The 23,511-nt window shown below is 42.5% G+C and overlaps 3 protein-coding genes across 7 annotated transcripts in view; 2 read left to right on the forward strand and 1 right to left on the reverse strand.

The window, feature by feature from the left end:
- The window catches only part of znf207b (zinc finger protein 207, b), a 42,836-nt gene extending 40,538 nt beyond the window's left edge, over window positions 1-2,298 (forward strand). For 3 of the 5 annotated variants that reach the window (XR_007264526.1, XR_007264529.1, XR_007264527.1), the window contains one exon: window positions 1,794-2,298. The gene's annotated coding sequence lies outside the window, so the exon portion shown is untranslated. The remainder of the gene's footprint in view (window positions 1-1,793) is intronic. The other 2 variants (XR_007264528.1, XR_007264530.1) reach the window with 1 other exon arrangement.
- The window catches only part of rhbdl3 (rhomboid, veinlet-like 3 (Drosophila)), a 368,344-nt gene that overhangs the window by 107,816 nt on the left and 237,017 nt on the right, over window positions 1-23,511 (forward strand). The window lies entirely within an intron of this gene.
- On the reverse strand, window positions 2,310-21,884 carry LOC109918340 (arf-GAP with dual PH domain-containing protein 1-like). The gene is made up of 10 exons (XM_048610606.1): window positions 21,759-21,884; window positions 18,445-18,536; window positions 14,760-14,848; window positions 14,126-14,238; window positions 9,707-9,853; window positions 9,388-9,471; window positions 8,272-8,334; window positions 5,833-5,910; window positions 3,938-4,166; window positions 2,310-3,357 (listed from the first exon to the last, which is right to left on the reverse strand). The coding sequence occupies exons 2-10, from the start codon at window positions 18,531-18,533 to the stop codon at window positions 3,326-3,328; spliced, it is 924 nt and encodes a 307-aa protein (XP_048466563.1). The 5' UTR covers window positions 18,534-18,536; window positions 21,759-21,884; the 3' UTR covers window positions 2,310-3,325.

The following is a 23,511-nucleotide window of genomic DNA, read 5'->3' on the forward strand; positions in this document are numbered from 1 at the left end:
GCATCTTGGCAGGAATTGAATTGAATCATTTATTGTCACATCTATTTAGTGTAAAAATGCAGTGAAAAGTGTGAACCTTCACTGTACACGTATGGGGCCATTCACTTTAACTTAGAATAAGAGAAGGAAAAAAATAACTTGAGAGTCCAACATCCCTTTCCATTGCTGCAGTCCCATTTGGGACTTTGCAGCCCTCACCATGCCTCTGCCAGAGTCCCGCTCCAGGCTTTCCAGCCCAGGCCATGCCACTGCCAGCATCCTGCTCTGGACTGCCTCACTGGCCCGCTCACCTCTGATCTGATGCTGTCGCTCTACCCCACACTCGATCCACTGTTGCTGCAGGACTCGACCTGCGCATTCAGCTTCTGCCACATGGTTCCTGGTTGTGACCCGGCTCTTCCCTGATCCTTTAGGTGGGTAGTTAAAAAGGGTGGGGAGGGGGATAGAATCTGTACATGGGGAGAAAAAGGACAAAGAAAGAGAGAACTGGCAAGCAGAGTGGAGATCTGATTGGAGTGACTTACCCTGCCACCATCTTACCAGGTTTGTTAGAGTCGTTAGGAGATCTGTTGATGGCTTTCAAAATTATGAGCAGGCTGGGTAGGGTAAATAAGGGGAAGCTGTTCCTACTTGCAAAAGGAACAAGAATGAGAGGGCATAGATTTCAAGTGATTTGCAAAAGAGGTATTCATAAGGACATTAGATGATTATTTAGATGAAAATCATGTATAGGAATCACAAAACATTTTGGTTCAGCAAGTAGTTAGGCAAATAAGTTTAGCTTTATTGCAATGATTTTGGACCTATCATCATATGCTTCCATTTGTTACAACTCTAATCCCTTTTTAAAATTCCCCATATATATTACACACGCATGCATGCAAACACAAAAGAAAAAATTATTGAGTTGAAAAACTGGACACCACAGTTCAGTAGTATCAGTCCACAGGGTTCCTTGAACTCTAACTTTTTGCTTACCAGGACTTTGGATTTTCAATCCCTTTTATTTCCTGGTTCTGTCCACTTGTTTGCAAGAGGCATAGGGCAATAGGTTTACCATAAAGCCTATTAAAGGCAACTAGTGCAAGGAGAAAACTAGTTTTCTTCAAGTTGAAGGGTTTTTTTTGCTGCCAAGAAAGGAATACCGCCTGACCACAAGCTGTTCAGTTGCCCAGGGCCAGAATACTGTTGGTAGGCTTGTGTTGTTTAGCATCCACAACTGGTGAAGATTGCAGAAGCCAATCAGCAACTTGTCACTGGCCAATTTTCACTGTAGTTCTCTTAACCGCCCCCCCCCCCCCCCAAAAAAAAACACAAACACACACACACACACAGGTTTCTCCAGCCAGATAAGTGAAGAACATACTAGTCATTTTGCTGAGTGGTTCATCAGAAGAACCCCAATCAGTGTCAGATCTCATGTGGTCTTGTATTAGAGAAGACATGATCATGATGAGCAAAAGCCAACATTTGCACCTACTGGGTCCCACTAACCTTTTCTGTTAGATCTTCCCCTGGGCATATGAGGAGAGACAGAAATAGCAATAGCCTGAGGGATTATCCTCTTGGAACAGCACAGAGTAAAAGCAAAATACTGTGAATGCTGGATATCTCAAATAAAACAGTGCTGGAGAGACAGTAGGTTCGGCATCAGTGAAGAGAAACACAATTTTATGTTCAATGACTTTTCAGAACTTCACATTCAAAAGAGACAAGCTGTTGAATACTGCACAGTGATGTGATTTTTTTCAGAACTGGCAGACTGAAAATGTTAACTCTTTCTCTCTCTACAGATGCTGCCTGATCTGCTGAGTTTCTCCAGTATTGCGTGTTTATCTTGGATATTATTGCCCTTCTTGCTTCGTAAAAGTGAGTAGGAAGATGAGGGTAGTCTGTGAACCTTCATATTTAATCCAACCAGGTTTCACAAGGTAGGAGCAAATTACTGCAGATGCTGCAATCTGTTCTGAAAACAACAAATGCTGGAAATCATAGCGGGTCAGGCAGCATCCATAGAGAGACAAAATATTAGTTTGCTAAGTCTCAATGACTGCATCAGGGCACTGGGGCTTGGGTGAAGACTCAGCTAGACTCAACTTTAGTTTGCTCTCTCTCTGTGGATGCTGTCTGACCCATGGTGAGCTCCAGCATTTTTTGTTTTCAGGTTTCAGAAGATATTTCCTTTGCAAGATGAGGCAGCTGATGGCAGTGAATATGCGAGTGTCGGATGTACGGACTGCAATACGTTCATACTACACCTGTACCAGATTGCTGATTAAATCAAAAACCTTCAAGCAATTGCCACCTTCTTTGGTTTGGAATTCTCTTTATTACATAAAGCAAAACAAAGAGCAATCAAATTATTCTGTTTTACAAGGTAGCTGTTACTTTAACATTTTACAGAGATGTGGCTGTACAGATTGAAAGTTCACTGTTATTTCAGACACCAGTATTGTACCTAGTCTCTGTGTGAGGAACCACAATTTTGGAAAGCTCCTGAAGGAATCATTTTACTAACATATATAATGTAACCCACATTTCATCAGAAGCAAACACTGAGCATGGAAAGTCCTGGCTGTAGTCGAAATGTTTCACATGGACAATGAATGAGACATCTTCAAAGAATCTGGCACCACAACCAAAATGTCTTCGAAGGTAAGGAAAGTTTACACGAGCAAACAAGGTTACGTGGGCCAGAGCCTGACCTAGTGTTTTATAATTCCAACCTAATCAGAGGCAATACACTAAGATCTCCACCCAGTAAAACTGAAGATGATGAAGAATTGTTCTCGTCCCCTAGTCGTCTCCCCTATGGATTCTGGCACACAGGTCTGTGGATGCAACAAATAACCATGTTGCCCAAAACCAGGAAAACAGACTCTGAAATAATGGCATAGGTTTTTGCTTTTAGTTTTCCTGCATTCCAAATGCTTTGGTTTGGAAGAAATGTCTCCAAGAAGTTTTGCTGATTCTGTCCCTGCGCTCCAGATATAGTTACAATGCCACCTCACTCAAGTATCGACAGTTCATAACTGAATTGTAACAGGTGCTTTCAGTAGAAACACGTGTTGGCAGAGTCCCTGATGGGCAAGCTGGATCACCGAGGCAGGAGTCATTAGCTTTGCTTAGTCTTGAGTATCTGTATGTTCAAAGCCCAAAATGTAATAGGCATCATGTATTACCTAGTGTTCATGTTTGTTCAATAGTCTGTTCAGAGCGAGATGCCATTATCCAAATGAGGAGTGCCTTCCCTTGTTAATTGCAGGCTATCTTTGGAATAGAATGCCCTGTTCTGAGTCTAGCCATCACTTTTTTCAAGTTATTGTCACCTCTGCTTCCGTCTTAAAGAGGCCTCAACTGAAAAATAAACACGTTAGTTGGTCATACAGAACACGAGAACCAGCTTGGTTATTTCACTTTTACTCCATATTATTTTGACAATGCCGTGTTTTCACCCAACTGTAGTCAGAAGAGCTGAGGATTTTCTGAACAAGGAATATATCTACATTTGGCAATCACAAAGACTCTGAGATATGTATGCTGCCCTTTCGTCTGTGGGAAGTGAGGTTCTACATTCAGGTTTGCTCCCATTCTGTGCTGAGGTGATTGTCTCAGATGGGCCAGTTAGAGAGGCATTAGAGTCTGCACCCAAGCCACAGGACTGAACAACAGACTGACCAGGGGGCTGGTCTGGAATACTATCCACTGGACGAGGCTAATGTATCAGACAACAGCTGGCACTCTGGCTGCAATTATATATCTGAGAAATGGCCACAAGGAAACAAACACCAATTTCAGATAAGTAGCTTAGTCAACCTATCAGCTGTGTGGCTAAGCTCCACCTAACTCCCCCAAGCTAACTCAACACAGACCAGATGCTTGAGGAACACAAAAAGACATGCAAATCAGGTTAAGATTGAAGGACTTGTGTTCTTACCTGTGTAGTCTTGGGGGGACATTGGTTTGAAAATCACTTCTTTGAAAGCTACAATCCATTCCTTGAGATCCTGGTCGTCTTTGCAGGTAAATACAAATTTCCTCTCGGGTGTCTCAATTGTTATCCCCAAGTTCCATTTATTGCCTTTCACACCAGGAGGGAGGCTTTCCAGAATATTATATCCATAGTCCGAATGCCCAATGAACACTTCCCCTTGTGCATGGGCATCCTGAAAGAAAGAACATTGAGCTTAAACAGCACCTTTCGCTATGTCCCAAAGCATTTTGTCACCAGTGAAATCTTTCTTTAAAACTGAAGTTACTGCAGGAAACCCAGTTTGTGCCGAGCCTGGCCCCCCACACAGCATTGTGATCATGACCAGATTGCTTTTTAATGAGTTCTGACAAAGGATCTTTGACCAAAAATGTGAATTCCATTTCTTTCCTCAGATGCTGCCAGGCCTGCTGAGGATTTATTTACAACACTTATGTCATTATTTCAGATTTCTAGCATCTGCTGTGTTTTTTTTTGTCTGTTACTGTTTGTGGTTGGTTTGAGGGATAAGTTCATTGATACAACAGACAGGGAAGGGTCCCCTGTCGTTCTTTGATATAGTGTCACGGGATCTTGTGTGACCAGCTGCAGGGACTGTTGGGGCTTCTGTTTAACATTTCTGAAAGATACCAACAATGTAGCACTCCCTCAGTGCCATTGAGCTCAATTTATATTGGAGTGCAGCTTAAACACACAACTTCAATCTTGGTCGAGACAACACATCAGCCTTTAGTAAGTGCAATATGATGAGGAGGAAGATGGGGCAATAGCTAATCCTGATGATTCCACAGTGAAAACACATGGCACTGAACCTCTCAAACTGATAGGGATTTGGATTCAGAACTTGCATAAAAAAACTGCATATGCTGGAATCCAAGGTAGACAAACAGGGGTGATACCCAAAATGTTGACTTCTTCTTTCCTCCAGATGCTGCCTAGCTTGCTGGATTCAGAATTTGCCACAAGGAAAATTGATGCAATCAGATTGTCTACCAGTGGAAAACAAAACCAAACAACTGCTCAGCTTGTGTTAGGGATAATGTTATCACTGGATTAGTCAGCCAGAGAGGCAGGCTAATGATCTAGGGACATTGGTTCAAATTTCATCCCAGCAGCACTTAGAATTTGAATTCTATGAATTAATCCGGAATTCCAAAAAAATAATAATCTCAAGAAGTGAGTCTTTGAAACTGGACTCCTTTTTTTAAAAAAAAATGGTGAAAGCAGAATCATTGAATATTTTTAAAGCAGAGGTGGATACATTCTTGATAAGGAAGTGCATGAAGGCTATCGGGGGGGAACCTAGGACTGTGGTGTATTTAGATTGTAATGATTGTAACATGAGGTGGACCTCATAGAATGAGTTTCCTGATTGGGCTGTTATTCTGGTCCAATCAGGGAGCCCTAGCTAACAGATAAGAAGAGGAGTTGCCAGGGTTCTGTTCACTCTGACAGCTGGATCAGTGTCAAGGACTCCACGTGTAAGTAAAGGCTGACTTGGTGATAGGATACTCTGTAGAGTTATTTCACAGATCAGTCTTGACCTTACTGAATGATGGAGCAGGCACAAAGGGTAGAGTAGCCTATTCCTGCTGTCAATTCATATGTTTTTATGTTCATTTATATTACCAGCAAGATATTTAAATGTCCCATTGATCCAACTCCTTCAAATAGGCTGAGTAGCTTAGCATGTCAACTCTCCTCACCTCATCAGAGGAACAATCATGTCAAAAGTTGAGAGGAATTGTGTTCCCCATTAAAGACTGCATAAGCCTCAGGGGGTGTTGCTGTCCCTGGCATGCTTCTAAAACTGCTCCTTTTAAGAGCACTCTGCCACTTACCAGTGGTTCCTTAAAGTACAGCAGTTTACGATCTTGAATATCCAATGTGAACCATCTTCTCTTAAAAGGTTCCTTTTGCTGAAGGAAAGAGTCATTCTTAAGTTTATTTGTGGTATAAGATTTTTGTCTCTTTGACACCTGAATGCTTCACATGTATATTTAGTTTTCTACTCATTTCTTTAATATGTATCAGAAGAAATAAGTTTCATGTTACATTGACTCACTTCCATAATGTAATTCTTTCAGCACAAGGCCCATTGCTAATGTTTATAGTCCATGAGTGTCTCTCACCTCACTTCATCTGACCCCAGCTCTGTATCATTCTGCTCCTTTCCCCCTCAAATGGTTGAGTTTTCCCTTGAATGTATTTCCCTTTTTTATTTTTTGTTCCACATTCCTTGAGGTGATTTTGCTGAGTTTCCTTAGTTACTGTTTTATATTTATGTCTGCTTGTTTTGGTCACCCACAAATAGAAACATCTTCCTATCAAACCCTGTGATAATTTGAAAAACATATATCATAACATCCGTCTGCTTCCTGGAGAGAAGATCCTCAGCCTCTCCATCCTTTAAACATAATTCGAACATTTTTTTAAACTTTGGTAATGTCTTTACAAATCTTTGGAACCCTCCTCAGCGCCTCTATACACTGCTTAAAATATGGAGTTAGAACACAGTATTTGGAGTGTGATGTAACCAAGTTTAATATAACTTTACACCTCCTCCTTGCCTCATCCCATCTTCAGCATACATACCAACTTTTTCCTAGCTACCATCAGTTCTGAGGAAGGGTTTCTAGACCCAAAATGTTAACCGTGCTTTCCCTCCCCATATGCTGCCTGACTTGCTGAGTTTTTTTCCAGGTTTTACTTCTGCTTTTGTTTCTGATTTCCAACACCTGCAGTTCTTTTGTTTTTTGTTTAATACAATTTCTCTGCTTTTCAAATCAGTCGCTCTCTTTAGAAATGAACCTCAATGTTTTATTTGATTTATATATGGCTTTAGTTTTCTGCATCAATCCTTTTATAAATCCTTACACAAGAGGTACAGGGATTCCTTATGGGAGCTAACGTGGTAAGGGTGATTCTCCAGACTCTCCTCCTATACTGAATGCAGTACCTAGAGAGAATGTTTTGGAACAACTGAAGTAACAGTAATGACTGTATTGACCAGACCAGCTTGAATGTTGTTCACGCTGTGCCTACTGCTCTGAGAATCTGCCTCAGAACAGGGCGTGGAACAGTCACCGATAACTTACTATAACTTCCTAAACCTATTCACTCCTTTTGCTCATTGTCAAAGTTGAGGGAGCTATAATTAATGGCTTAAGTTTTATTACAACAGTTGTTAACTATATGCAAATTTCTGGATCATAGTTTGAAAGGAAATATTAAGACCATAAGACATAGGAGCAGAAATTAGGCCATTCAGGCCATTGCAACTGCTCTGTGACTGATAAGTTTCTCAACCCCATTCTCCTGTCTTCTCCTGTAACCTTTGATCCCCTTAATAGTCAAGAATCTATCTATCTCTGTCTTAAATATACTCAATGACCTGGCCTCCACAGCCTTGTGTGGCTATGAATTCCATAGATTCACCGCACTCTAGCTGAAGAAGTTTCTTCTCATCTCTGCCGTAAAGGGTGTTCCCTTTTACTGTAAGGCTGTGCCCTTGGGTCTTAGTGTCTCCTGCTAATGGAAACATCTTCCCAACGTCCACTTTGTTCAGGCCTTTTGAGTATTCTGTAAGTTTCAATTAGATCCTCCCTCATCCTTTTAAACTCCATCGAGTATAGACCCAGAGTGCTCAAAACGTTTCCTATATGTTAATCCTTTCATTCCTGGGATCATTCTCGTGAACCTCCTCTGGATCTGGTCCAGGGCCAGTACATCCTTCCTGAGGTATGGGGCCCAAAACTGTTCTCAATATTCTAAATGTGGTCTGACTAGAGCCTTAAAGCCTCAGAAGTACATCCCTGCTTTTATATTCTGGTCATCTCTAAATAAATGTCAGCATTGTATTTGTGTTCCTAACTACCAATTCAACCTGCAAGTTAACCTTAAGAGCATCCTGGACTAGGACTCCCAAATCCCTTCGCACTTAAGGTTTCTGAATTTTCTCCCCATTTAGAAAATAGTCAATGCCTCCCTTCTTCCTGCCACTGTGCATGACCTCACACTTTCCCACGTTGTACTCCAATTTCAAATTCCTGAGAGATTCCTCCTGGAAAGACCACTTAAACTCCACCTAATCTCACCCTTCTGTATGCAAATAGACCTTGGCTTAAAGCAGAGAAGAATACATTGTACAATATGAGGTATAGATATGAAGTTCCTCAAATTTTGAGTGTCATGTATTTTAGAAAGACCAATTCCATGAGAGATCAACAAATACTATAATAAGCACATCACATTTACTCTTGAATGCACGAAGTACATACCGTGGGGCCAGTTTTCTCCATATATCCTTCCTTTATGTAATTTCTTGTTAATTTTGGTATAAGCTGAAAAAATGACAATCAAAAATCCATAAGTCCTTCTAACACACAGAACAATGGTAAAGTCCTGGACCTTTCTCACAGCTACTATAAGCTCATTCAAATTCTTCCATCCAGGGAGATCTGAATCCTGTCCCTGCACTGACTTCCCTGCTCGCAAAGTATCCTCAAGTTGGTCATGCCACCTCTCCATGATTCCTCCACCGGATGGTGTAATCATTTTAAAAACAGTATTGTAAGAATACAACTATTCTCATTAGTTCTGGAATAATTCCTCCTCCTCTCTCCACCTGTTGTAACAAATCATTTCTAACAATCCATCCATGAGGCAGCATCCAGACTTTGTAATGTAAAGAACAAAGTTGCTGCAAAAGCTCAGCAGGTCTGGCAGCATCTGTGAACAAAAAAAAATCGGAGTTAACGTTTCGGGTCCGGTAAGAGTCACTGGACCCGAAACATTAACTCTGATTTTTTTTTTGTTCACAAATGCTGCCAGACCTGCTGAGCTTTTCCAGCAACTTTGTTTTTGTTCCTGATTCACAGCATCTGCAGTTCTTTTGGTTTTTATTCTGTAATGTAAAGTCTGTCTATAATCATACGTGACTGTGTTAGTGTGTGTGTGTGTATTTGTGAATGTGTATATGCATATGTCTCTATATACTGGTGTTTGTATAGTGTATTTTGTGTGTATGTATATTTGAAAACCTGTGTTTATGAAGTTGTTTTGTATCTACGTGTCTTTATCTGGAAGTCTGTATGTTTGTGTATCCATATGCTTATATCTTTGTGTACATGTTCGCATGTGTCTATATCCATGTGCACATGTCTTGAGTAGGGTTCTTCAGATGGTGTGAGATAATCTCCAATAGTATGGTTGGCACTCAGAGAATGAAAGGTGTGAATGTGCAGGTGGTGTAGAAGATCAGCTGTGCTCTTGTTGAATGACCAAGAGAGTCCAAATGGCCTACTTTACATTTCACGTGTTCACATACATTACGTATATCTCTGTATTTGGGTACCTCTTTGTCAATGTATGATTCACACAGGCTGTGAGCTCACCTCTGTCTCACTGGTTGTAGGGAAAGCAATTTTGAGATATCTGAAACGGGCCGCCCTGATTGCATTGAACCAATCCACTATGTCCTAGGAATAAAACGGGAGAGTCAGGAATTAGGTCTGAGAAAGACCGAGACACAGCCACCATTGAGAGAAAATCAGTATGGGGGCACACCGAGTCCGTATAGAGAAAGTATCAGGACAGAGACTGAGAGAGTGAAGGTCAGTATTGAGAGAAGGTCAGTATCAGGACACAGAGAGACTGAGGAATATGTAGCATCTGTTTGCCATGAGTTTTTGAGTCTGTCACACCCCCCCTTACCTTGCCATTTTTGTGGTAGACAAACATACTCCTGGTACGTCCATCTTTCAGGTAAGTGATCTGTAGCCCATTTGGATTCCCAATTTTTTCCGGCTGGAATGTGGCATTGAGCTCTGACACGTGAATGACTCCTCTTGGCTCTTTATCCTGTTAAAACAGATTGTGTTATGTTTCACTTGTAATCTGTCTATGGCTCTGCTCTTTTCCTACTGGCCCCCGGAGTTAGGGTTCCTCCTGCACGATCTCTGATCCCACACAGCTGGAATAATGGAATTATCCTGAGGCAGCCAGCCAGCCCAGGACAAAACGGAGCCAAGCATGGGAGTGATGGAGAGATGCACAACCATAGAAGGATATCTGCTCTTTTTGTATCATCTGTATTTTTTTTAGATTATCTGATTTTGTTTTGTTTTATGAACATTAAATTTAAAATTTGCTATTTCATGTTCCTTCTCCTACATTTAAGCATGTATATGTATCTTATTGTGGCCACTAGATTTTATAAAGTATGATTAAACTGTCTCTTAATATAAATAAAACAATGCAGTAGGAAGGGTCATGATGTGGGGATAGGTAGTGGGAGTAGTGATGATGTGTAGCTGTGTTGAACTCTTTTGTCAGTGGGCAATGTGTCAGCCTTGTCGTGGAGACCAGACGCATGGGTTCAAATTTATTCAAGTTTTAACCTCAGCTAACTGGCCTCACTGCTGCAGATTGACAGACTGAGAGTCAGTGAGACCAAAGGATTTGTGCAGAAGTAGCCCCACAACAGCTGTCAAGCAGAAGAAAAGGACTGCTTTTGGGTGAACTACAGACCAAAAGGTTGGTGAAGCTGGAATCAATGTTCCAAGAAGCAAGGGTGCTGTAATCTTGTGACCACACAGTCACCACTGGGAATGTTACAACACAGGCAATAAATGCTGGCTCAGCCAGTAACACCCAAGTGTCAGAAATTAATTTTTTTAAAAACTTGATTTAAAGGGATAAGAAAGAAAACGGCAAAATTATGAACTTTATACACTGGTAAAACTTGTGCTTCAAAGAGGAAAAGAGGGAGGGAAAAGAGAAATTCCTCAGACAAATTTGAAACAAAGTTTGAACAGAGGAAAACTGATTTTATGTATAGTGAGTACTTGCTGACAATTCAAATTTAACTTCTGGTTTTGATTCACTTTCTGCCTAAGTTAATAAAAGAGGTTGAAATGTATTTCATGTCACTTGACAAAATTGTGACAAAACTGCAAACGGCCGAGGTTAGGTTGGACACCTTTATTGCACGGCACATTTGTCGGGAGGGCTTGGACATAAATGAGACTGGAGAAACTCAAGGTCTGGCACTGTCTGAAGAGGGAAAAGCAGAGTTAAATGTTTTGAGTCCAGTGCCCGATGTTTCAGAGGTAGAAGCAGCTGGGATGGGTAGGAGTGAATGGACGGGTGGAGACAGAGCCCAGAGAGAGAGAGAGAGAGAGTGTAAAAGGTAGGCAGATAAAGAGACTTGATGGTATGCCAAGGAAGAAGAGCCACTTCTAGTTCTGAAGCAGGATCACGAGTCAAAACATTAACACTTTCTGTCTCCACAGATGCTGCTTGACTCTGAGTTTCTCCAGCAATTTCTACTTCTGTTTATTTTGGATCTCCAGCATTTGCTGTTCTTTGCTTAATTCTGGAAGAATATTCATGTCTTTTGTGCAGCACGACCATGATGCTGTGAAAATGAGTCAGTGCTAGAGCTGTTGAGGCAAAAGTTTAGAAGTTTGAGGAAAAAATAGAATCAGATTTTTGCAAAATTTGAGAGAAAAAGGGCATTATAGTTGAGAGGTGGCATGGGTCAAATGAAGATTGAACAACATTTTGAAAATCGTAGTGAGATAATCTAATGGGAGAATTTAAAAATAGTAACCTTTTGGGAATAAGATCCCAGCTGGAAAATCATAAAAGCAGCTGGTCTTGGGCCATTGATTACAAATGGCCTTGATTCAACATTTTGTTCTAATTGGGGAGGTGGTGACTTTATCACAATGTCACTGAGCTAGTCATCTGGATCTCCCTTGGAAACATGATCTTAAATCTCACCACAGCAGGTAGTTAAATTATGATTCCATAAAATCTGGAATTAAAAAGGTAGACTAATTTTTTTTAGGGAGAGAAGTCTGTTTTCCTGGCCTACATATGACTCCAGACCCACAGCAGTGTGATTGATTTTTAACTGCCCTCTGAAATAGCCTCGCAATCTGCTTAGTTCAAGGGCAATTAGGGATGGCCACATTTCATAAAGGAATAAAGGGAAGAAACAAGAATGTAAGCTGTCACAGTCACACAGCACAGAAATAGACCCTTCAGTCCATGCTGACCATAATCCCAAACCAAACTAGTTCTACCTCTCTGCGATTGGCCCATATCCCTCCAAATATTTCTTATTCATGTATTTATCTAAATGTCTTTTAAATGTTGTAACTGTAGCCACACCCATCACTTCCTCTGTGTAATGAACTTGCAGAATTCGCGTGTGGAAAAATAATGTTCCTCATGACTGTTTAAATCTTTCTCCTCTCACTTTAAAAATGTATCCCCTAGTCTTGAAAATCCCCCACCCTAAGGAAAAGACACCTGTCATTCACCTTATTTATACCCTCATTATTTAATAAACCTACTATGCTCCAATGAAAAAAGTCCCAGTCTATTCAGCCTCTCAAACCCTCCATTCCTGGTAAATCTCTTCTGAATCCTCTCCAGCTTAATAGCTTCCTATAGCAGAGTGACCAAAACTGCATGCAGTATTCCTGAAGAGGCCTCACCAACGTCCTGTACAACCTCAACATAACGTCCCAACTCCTATACTCAAAGGTCTGAACAATAAAGGCAAGTGTGCTAAATGCCTTCTTTTCCACCTTATCTATATGTGATGCAAACATCAAAGAATTATGTACCTGAACCCCTAGGTCTCTTTGTTCTACAACATTGACCAAGGCCCTACTTTTAATTGTATAAGTCGTATCTTTGTTTATTTTACCAAAATGTAATACCTCACATTTATTCAAATTAAACTTTTCAGCCCATTTGACGCAATTGATCAAGGTCTCTTTGTAATCTTTGATAACCTTCACTGTCCACTGTACTGCTAATCTTGGTGTCATCTGTAAACTTACTAACCGTGCTTCCTATATTCTCATCTAAATCATTTGTATAAATGATAAACAAAAGTGGACCTAGCACCAGTCCCTGTGGAACATTGCTGATCACAGGCCTCCAGTCTGAAAAACAATACTGCACCATCACTTTCTGTCTCCTGTCATTAAGGCACTTTTGTATGCAATTGTGAGCTCACCCTGAATCCCATGTGATCTAACTTTACTGATTAGTCTATCATGTGGAGCCTTGTCAAGGGCTTTACTAAAGTCCATGTAAACAATGTCTTCTGCTCTGCCCTTGTCAATTTGTCATTTGCAAATGCACAGAGAGATAGGAGGTATGAATGAATAACCAAGGATTACATAAATTAAGATAGCAGAAATAAACAGACAGATGGAGGATAAGTATGATTCAAAAGGATCTACATCCTATTTTTGCCTTAAGAAAGGGCACATAAAGATTGTTGGAAATTAAAAGGCATGACTGTAGTGTTTGTGGGATTATTTAGTGTATATTCGGTAAATGTTGGAGCAGTAGGCAATGTGGAATATGGAACCTTGCCCAGATATGTCCTGTCCACAAAAAGCAAAAAAAAAGCATAGCTAGTCGTCCCTCCATCAGGCTACTATCAATCATTAGCAAAATGATAGAAGGTACAGTATCACCAACAGTGCACTTGAGTTGCACCTACAGAACCACAGCTCAGTTTGGATTCCACCAGAACCACCTAGCTACTGAACTTGCAATGGTAGTGTAAATACAGACAAAGGAACTGACTTCCGTGACGTGAATGAGACTGCCCTTGACACCAGTGCAGCATTTGACACAGTGTGATATCAATGAGCTCAAGTGAAACTGAAATTAATAGGAATCAAGGAGAGGGAAGCAGGGTGGGGGGGTTAAAATCTCGCCACAGGTTGGAGTTACATCTGTACAAAAGAAAATAGTTGCAGTAGTTGGACTCCGTTTAATGCAGAATGCCAACTTCTGCATTAATCTCATAACCTCTAAGTGCCCCAATTCCAAACAATAAGACTTTCACCCATTTTCAATACTTTAACAATTTTCAAATGAGAAACACCATTGATCAGTATACTTTTCTGTTGGGTTTGTACGCGAGCACATTCAGAAAATTATACTTAAAATCTTGAAGACTCCATGAGGGTTAGTAACCCATCTATTATAGGACACTGTTAATATCCAGTCTTACTGATGTCAGTGGAGCTCTGCTCCTTGTTCAAATTCGGTCTCCAGCAGTAAACACAGTATGAGATATGTTGAGAGCCGTACCTCCTCCTTAGCGTAGTAATGGATCACACCCTCTTTCTCCAAAAGCCGGAAAGTCCTCTTCTGAAAATTTCCTTTGTCCTTTCCCCGTTTCCAAAGATAAATGACTCGGTCACCTTTATTATGGGCAAGGAAACAACTATGAACATTGAAGGGTGCAAATTCCAACTCGGGGTTAGTCCTGTTCTCCTCTCTGCTCAATGACTTACATTGACTCCCTGTCAAGCAATGATTCCAGTTTATAACTCTTTTCCACATCTCTTCATAGCCTAGGTCTCTCTCTGTAATTCATAACCCTCAGTGCTCCTCTAATTCTGACATCTTGAGCATTCCTGATTTTAATCACTCCACTATTGGTGCCATCCCTTCAGTCGCCTGGGCCCTAAGTTCTGGGACTGTACCCTCTCTTCTCCCTCTCCCTGTCTCTCTCTCTCTGCTCCTTTAAAACGCACCTGAAAAGCTACATCTTTGATCAGGCTTTAGGTTACCTATCTCTCCTCACTCAGCTCCTCGTCAAACTTTTTTGGCTGCTTTCTGCTCCTTTGGAACTTGTTGCGATGTTTTATTGCATGAGACAGTGCTACATAAATACAAGTTGTTGTATGTGAAGGAGGGCCTTTATCCCCAGCTCCTGTACCTGATATGGGAGATTTCTGTTGCTTGGTGACGATGTCAGTGAATTCCTCCCGCTCGTACTTGGCTCGAATCCACTGCTCCTTCAGGACTCTGGATCAGAGACAGAGAGGAACATCAGAGCCATGAATGCCAGGTAAACAACTCTTGCCAAGCTGTGTTGTTTAAAGGGAGTACCCTATGTTACCAATTATGTATGATCTACTTGCACAGTCCATCTCCCCAACAACTGAAGGTGATTGGAGCTGTGGCCATTGGCAAGCCAGGATAATATGCTGTTCAAAACAGCTCTACCCTCAGTCTGCAGTGAGTATGGAGTCAAGATTTAAAAGGGACCTAAGGAGCAATGTTTTCACACAGAGGGTGGTGCATGTATGGAATGGGCTGCCAGAGGAAATGGTACAATTACAACATTTAAAAGGCATCTGGATAGGTACATGAATAAGAAGTGTTTAGAAGGATATGGGCGAAATGCTGGCAAATGGGACTAGATTAATTTAGAATATCTGGTTGGCATGGATGAGTTGGATCAAAGGGTCTGTTTCTGTGCTGTATATCTCTATGATTCTGTAACAGCCTTGTCAACATCACTGTGCACTAACTCTCCAATGGGACGCTGGATTAGGGATAGAAACAGGAATCATGATGATCTTTTAATCACCCGTAACCCTTGGTGATTCTGAGGCCAACCTTGGTTCTTGTTTTACAGATTCAAATTCAACATTGACCAATAATCTTAGCTGCCCCCTACCCCCCAATCTTTCCCGTTCAGTGGCTGTTGATAATGAACATGAATATGGTGGAACTACTCGGCAGGGCTTTTGTGGTTCAGTAGCCTTGTCCCTCAGAGGGCAATTAAGAGTCAACCAGTTGGTCAGGAGTCACATGTAGACCAGACAAGGTAAGGATGGCAGATTCCCTTCCCTAAAGGACATCAATGAACCAGATGGGTTTGTAACAACAATTGAAGCTAACTGTCACGGTCACCATCACTGAGATCAGTTTATATCCCAGATTATTCACTGATTATAAATTTCACCAACCAATGAGGTGGGATCTGAACCCATGTCCTCAACAGATAAACCTGGGCCCCTAGATTTTGAGTGCAGTGACAATACCAGAGATGGCGATGAGGAGATGAGTGTTTTTGTCTTCTGCACAGGGGATTGTAGTTCTTTGGAAGCCTTTCCCCTTAAAGGTAGTGGAAGCAGAATCCTTTGAATATTTTTAAGGCTGAAGCGGATATATTCTTAGTAAGTTTTGGGGGTGAAAGGTTATGGGAATGTGGAGAAATTTGATCAGATTTGACTTATTGAATGGTAGAGCAGGCCTGAGTGGCTGGTAGTGCTCCTAATTTATATGTTTGTACAGATGCCCCTATTTGTAGCAGTGTTTCCCAGCCATACCTCAAACAATCAAACCAAATCAGCCAGAGGCCCAGACTCGTCTTCCAGTAAAGGGGAGTTCAGATCACAGCATAAGCAGTTTACTCATTTCAATTACATTCAAAATAAATCTGGAAAATTTAAGAGCTGGTCTCAGTAGAATTGACCCTGAAGCAGTCAGATTGCTTCAAAAACAGAGCTTTAGGGAAGGAAATCTGCTGTCCTTATCTGGTCTGGCCTCTATGTGACTCCAGACCCACAGCATTGGGATTGAACCTTCACTCAGCTATTTAATAGCCAAGGACAATCCGGCTGAGACCCCATCTAATGACGACACCTTATGAGAAAGGCTAAATATTCAAACTATAATTCTTCAACATGCTTTCTAAAAATGCAAATACAACAGAGAACTTGCAGTCAGGTGTGGGATCTTCATGTCATCGGGGGTCTTTGTCCCAAAGGAACAACTTTGCCATTTACAAACCCAGCAAACACCCAGAAAGATCCGTCAGCCAAGACAACAGGGGCCACCTTTCAGTGGAAGTAAATGGTTGGTGGAAGAAAGCCATTTCCTTTGGATGGATAGTACAGGAAAAGGGGCAGAACTTAAATGTAGAATGAGGGCATTCAGGGTGTTGTAGGCAACATGTCATCATAGAATGAGGAGTGGCAATCTCAAACTCTACTCCTACCAAAAGTTTCTAAACAGATGGTTCTCTGCCAAGCAGTGGATATTAAAGATTACAATAAAACCTTAAGAAATAGGAACATGAATAGGCCATTCGGCCCCTTAAGCCTGCTCAGCCATTCAATAGGATCATGGCTGATCCAACATTCCTCACATCTACATTACTGCCCTTTCCCCATAACCCTCAATTCCTCTCCTGATCAACAATTTATCTGTCTCAGCCTTAAAAACACACAAGGACTCTGCCTCCACAGCTCTCTGTGGCAAGAAGTTTCAAAGACACTCAACCCTGAGAGAAGAAATTCCTCCTCATCTAAGTCTTAAATTGGCACCTCTTAATTCTGAGACTATGCCCTCTAGTCCTAGGGTCTCCCATGGGGAGAAACAACCTCTCCGCATTTACCCTGTCAAACCCGTTGAGAATCCTGTATGTTTCAATGAGATCACCTCTCATTCTTCATCAATGAGTAGAGTCATAGAGTCATACACCATGGAGACAAACCCTTTGTTTCAACCAGTCCACACCAACTATGTTCCCAAATTAAACTAGTCCCACTTGCCTGTATTTGGCTCATATCCCTCCAAACCTTTCCTATTCGTGAACTTATCCAAATGTCTTTTAAACATTGTAACTGTACCTGTATCCACCATTTTCTCTCGCAATTCATTCCACAAATGAACCACTCACTGTGTAAAAAAAAAGTTGCACCTCATATCCTTTTTAAATCTTTTTCCTGTCACCTTAAAAACATACCCCCTAGTTTTAAGCTATCGTACCCTAGGGAAAAGACCACGGTCTTATGGTCTTATTAGACCTTATCTATGCCCCTCATGATTTTATAAACCCCAGTAAGGTCACCCCTCAACCTCCTACACTCCAGTGAAAAAAGTCCCAGCTTTTCCAGGCTATTTTAAAATCCCAAACCCTCCAATCCTGGCAATACCCTGATAAATCTTTTCCAAACTCTCTCCAGTTTAATAATATCCTTTGTATAATGGAACAATTATAACTGGATACAGTACTCAGAAGAGGCCTCACCAACGTCTTGTGCAATTTCAACATGACGTCGCAACTCCTATACTCAAAGGTCTGAGCAATGAAGGCAAGCGTGCTAAACCTGTTTAACCTTTGCTTATAAGACAATCCCTCCATACTGGGGATCACCCAAGGGAACATTCTCTGAACTGCCTCCAATGAAGTGATACCTTTCCTTAAGTAAGCAGATCAAAACTGCATGTGGTATGCCAGATGTGGTCTCACCAGCACCTTGGACAGTTGCAGTAAAGATTTCCTTACTCTGGTACTTCAACCCCTTTGAAACAAGGGTCAACATTCCATTAGTGTTCCTGATTCCCTGCTGTGCCTGTGTGCTAGCTTTCTGTGGTTCACGTACAAGTGTTCCTAAGTTCCTTTGTGTTGCAGCTTTCTGCAGTTTCTCTCCATTGAAGTAGCAGGACTGGTTAAATAGATTAAAGATTATGGATCAACCATAACTGGATGTGGGACAGGTTTGAGAAGCTGAATGACCTACTACATTGCTAACTGTAAGGCAGGCAGTACCATTGATATCAGTCTGAAAACCAGCGCTATCTCAGTAAAGGAAGTTGCTGCTTACACACAGTCTGAAGCCTGAGGCTTGTAGTAGAAAGGAGGAACCTTTGCCTCATAGTGTTTCCTCGCCATCCAGTTACCATGGTTTTTCATTTGCTAGACACACAAAAATAAAAAGAGATGTCAGTTGAAAAGGAACTTTATTGTCCAGCAGCCGATCTACAATGCAAACTTGATTCAAAGCCTAAACTTGTGTCTCAGTAATTCAACAGAACAGAATGAATTCACAGAGGAGCAGGAAGGATAGACCCTTCTAGGCCCGAAACGTCAGCTTTCCTGCTCCTCTGATGCTGCTTGGCCTGCTGTGTTCATCCAGCTCTACACCTTGTTATCTCAGATTCTCCAGCATCTGCAGTTCCTATTATCTCAAAATGAATTCACAGTCTTTTTAATATTTATTGTTATACATTATCTGCTGCACATTCCCAGAGGCTTTGACTCAATGGTGAGATACAGAACTGAGAATAACTGTAGGATATATGGAACAGACCCTTGTCCGCCCATATGGATCCGAGCTGTGCCTGCCTCTTCGTAGGATACATGGAACAGTCCCTCTTCAGCAGTTACGCTGGTACTATCCCCCACTTCTTCCTCCGCTACATCGATGACAATTGGTGCTGCCTCATGCTCCCATGAGAAGCTTGAACAGTTCATCATCTTTTAGTAACACCTTTCAGCCCCAACCTCAAATTCACCTGGACCATCTCCGATACCTCCCTCGCCTTCCTGGACCTCTCTGTCTCTATCTCCGGTAACTGTCTCAGCACTGACATCTATTTCAAACTCACCGACTCCCACAGCTACCTGGACTACACCTCCTCTCACCCACCCGCCTGCAAGAATGCGATTCCTTACTCCCGATTCCTCCGCCTCCGCTGCATCTGCTCTCAAGACATAGCATGCCACTCCCAGACATCCCAGATGTCCTCCTACTTCAAGGACAGTAACTTCCCCACTCCGGTGATTCTTAATGCTCTCAACTGCATCTCTTGCATTTCCTGCACTTCTGCCCTCAAACCCCCTCCCTCCAACAAAAATAAGGACAGAGTCCCCTGGTCCTCATCAACCTCTGCATCCAATGTATCATCTTCCTCCACTTCCGCCACCTACAATCCGACCCCGCAACCAAAGAGATATTTCCCTCCCCACCCCTAGCTGCCTTTCATAGGGACTGCTCACTCCACACCTCCCTCGTCTGCTCCACACTCCCCATCACCCCTGGCACCTTTCTCTGCACCCGCAGGAGGTGCTACACCTGCCCCTACACCTCCCCCCTCACCTTCACCCAAGACCCCAAACAAACTTTCCAAATCCGACAGGGATTCACCTGTATGTCCTCCAACCTGGTCTACTGTATCCATTGCTCCCGATGTGAGACCAAGCGCACACTCAGTGACCGATTCATGGAGCATCTGCGCTCTGTACGCTATAATCAACACGATCTTCCGGTCGCCAACCATTTTAACTCCCCCTCCCACTCCTGCTCCCTGGGTGACACGTCCATCGTGGCCTCCTCCAGTGTCACAATGATGCCACATGCAAACTGGAGGAACAACACTTCATATTCCAACTTGGGAGCTTATAGTCCAATGGCCTCAACACAGAATTCACCAGTTTCAAAATCTCCCCACCCCCTGGCCTCATCCTATGTCCTACCCTCCCTCTCAACCCGCCTCCTTGACCTGACACAACTTGTCCATCTTCTTTCTCACCTATCCACCCCACCCTTACCCTGACCTATCTCCACAACTCCCTACTTCATCCAGCTATCACTATCCCACCTACCTTCCCCCAGCCCCACCCCCCCTATTTATTTCCAAGCTCCCTTCCCACTCCCCAGTCCTGATGAAGTGTGTATGCCCGAAACATTGACTTTCCTGCTCCTCTGGTATTGCCTGACCTGCTGTGTTCCTCCAGCTCCACACTGTATTGACTCTCCCATCTGCAGTTCTTGCTATCTCCTCTCTGTGAGTAATCTGTCTTGTTCCAACTCTCACTGTCCCTTTGGTGAGATAACATCATAACCTACAGTTAGGCAAGGTCATGGCCTAGTGGTGTTATCATGAGACTGTTAATCCAAAAACTAAGTAATGTTCTCAGAACCTGGGTTAGATCCTGCCTTTGCAGGTGGTAGAGCTTGAATTCTGTTCTTTTTCTCAAAAGAAGTATGGAATTAAGAGTCAAATGACAATCACAAAACTATTGTTCATTGTTAGAAAAAACCATCTAGTTCACTGATGAAACTTACCTGGTCTAGCGTATATGTGAGTCCAGATCCACAGCAATGTTGTTGACAGTTAACTATCCTCTGGACAATTACAGATAGGCAATAAATAGCACTGCATCCCATGAATGAGTTAAAAAAAACTGATCCCATCCTCTTACAGGTGAAGGTGTGTCATAGGGGGAAATCATTGGGTCATGATCAGGAGCTCAGGCTCACTCTCTCTATATGATCTAATGCCCTTCACAGCTCCATGCTGTTGCTTTTAGGTTTACTCAGCACAGATCAAACATCAGATTCACATCTTTCCTAGGTTCATGGGTCACAGTAATCCTGAAATTACTCATTAACTGTACACGTGAACAATTCTGGACCTTTCATTCTTTTTATTCATTCATGAGATGAGGGTGTTGCTGACCAGGCAGCATTTATTGTCCATCCCTAATTGCCCAGAGGGCCGTTAAGAGTCAACCACATTGCTGTGGGTCTGGAGTCACATGTAGACCAGACCAGGTAAGGAGGCAGTTTCCTTCCCTAAAGGACATTAGCGAACCAGATGGGTTTTCCTGACAATCGACAATGGATTCATGGTCATCGTTAGACCCTTAATTCCAGATATTTATTGAATTCAAATTCCACCATCTGCCATGGCGGGATTTGAACCCAGGTCCCCAGAACATTATCTGAGTCTCTGGATTAACAGTACGGCAATAATACCTCTAGGTCATCGCCTCCCCTAGAAAGCACTTTGCTTGCATTTAGGACAGGAAACTTGTTTTATGTTGCCCAGACTGGCTGACACATGTGACTCCCATCCCAGGCCCAGCATAACTGACTGTGCAGCCCTGTGCAGAAACCTGACCAGCCTCTCAGGCATATCAAATTGCTAAAAAGAATAACCGGTTAGGATAGCAAAGCTAGTCCCAACTAGTGATGGTCACATCCAGTGGATTTAAATTTAAAAAAAGCTTCCTAAAATACACTAATCGTGAACAACCTATGACTTTGCTGATCTAAGCAAACCCAGTGTAAACTGTAGTCAAACTTCACTCAAGAAAGCCCTTATAATATTGCAATGCAAACATTCCCTGTACCTGAACTAAATCATCATCCCAGAAATCCAGTCGGATAGATTTGACTCTGCTGACTCCTGAGAGGTTCCGATGAATCCCTGAACAGTTCAAGCAGATAAACACTCCGATTGTGTAAGAGGCCCAGTCAGGATCTAAGGGGAAGAGAAATTGAAAACTGCTGATTAATCACTGCACAATTACAGTGCTTTGTGCCCTGTTAGAAGCAGAACATTATTTTACAACAGCATTTATTTAGTCCCCTTAACTTTGTACAAGGTCACAAAGCATTTCCCAGACACAATTATCAGACAAATTGTACACGCTAAAATAAAACAAAGAATTGCAGATGCTAGAAATCTGAAACAAAAATGGAAATTGCTGGAGAAACTCGGCAAGTGTGGCAGCATCTGTGGAGAGAAAGCAGAGTTAACGTTTTGAGTCCAGTGACCCTGCTTCAGAACTGATAGTAGCTAGAAAGAAGTGATATTTATTCTGAAGATATAGGATCACAAAAGATATTGTTAAAAATATATGAATTAAGAGCAGGAAGAGACAATGTGGCCCCTCAAGCCTATTACACCATTTAATAAACTCATTTTCAAATTTCTACATCAATACCAGGGAACAACAAATCCCATTTTTCTAGCTGAGATTCATTTGATTAATTACTGGGAAGAGAGAATTGTCTAATGACAAGAGGATTGTCTGTGTTGGTCATTTTTATTCAGTAACAAGCTCTGGGCATCTCTGCCTGGGCCAGCATTTATTGGCCATCCCTAATTGCCCCTTGAGAAGGTGGTGATGAGCTATCTTCTTAGACTGCATCAGCCCTTGGTGTCTGGTACCACCCACAGTACTGTCAAGGAGATGGTGCCAAAGTTTGACCCACGAACACTGAAAGAACAGCAATGCATTCCAGTCTACAGATGTGCAGGTTAAGATTGGCCATGTTAAATTACACATAGTGCCCGGGAATGTGTAGGCTAGGATTTGATTAGCCATGGGAAATGCAGGCAAACAGGGATTGGGTGAGGGTCTGGGTCTGGCTGGGATACTCTTTGGAGGGTCGGTGCAGACTTGATTGGCCAAATAACCTCTTTCCACACTGTAGGGATTCTATGATTCTGTGATGTTTCCAAGTCAGGATGGTGAGTGGTTTAGAGGGAACCTGCAGCTGGTAGTGTTCCCATGTAATTTCTGCCCTGCAAGTTTGGATGATGTTGCTGAAGAAGTTTTATTCAGTTGCTGCAGCGCGTCTAATAGATGGGAAGTAAATTCGCCATAGTCCCAGAGGGCCATGGGGCTGTTCTCTCCTTAGAGAAAGTTGACAGGTGGTGGTTTAATGTAAGGATTACCACACCTCAGGACAAGGGGAGAGATTGAGGAGGGGAGATGTTCTTGGTAATTTCGGCTGGTGTGGAATCTACTGCCACTGGACTGAGGGAGCGCCACACTGTCGGAGGGTCAGTGCTGAGGAAGAGGGCACTGTCGGAGGGTCAGTGCTGAAGGAGTGGGCACTGTCGGAGGGTCAGTGCTGAAGGAGTGGGCACTGTCGGAGGGTCAGTGCTGAGGGAGTGCCGCACTGTTGGAGGGTCAGTGCTGAGGGAGTGCCACACTGTCAGAGGGTCAGTGCTGAAGGAGTGGGCACTGTCGGAGGATCAGTGCTGAGGGAGTGCCACGCTGTCGGAGGGTCAATGCTGAGGGAGTGGGCACTGTCGGAGGGTCAGTGCTGAGGGAGTGGGCACTGTCGGAGGGTCAGTGCTGAGGGAGTGCC

The sequence above is a fragment of the Rhincodon typus genome, chromosome 23, assembly GCF_021869965.1.
Source record: "Rhincodon typus isolate 14 chromosome 23, sRhiTyp1.1, whole genome shotgun sequence".
Classification (NCBI taxonomy): domain Eukaryota; kingdom Metazoa; phylum Chordata; class Chondrichthyes; order Orectolobiformes; family Rhincodontidae; genus Rhincodon; species Rhincodon typus.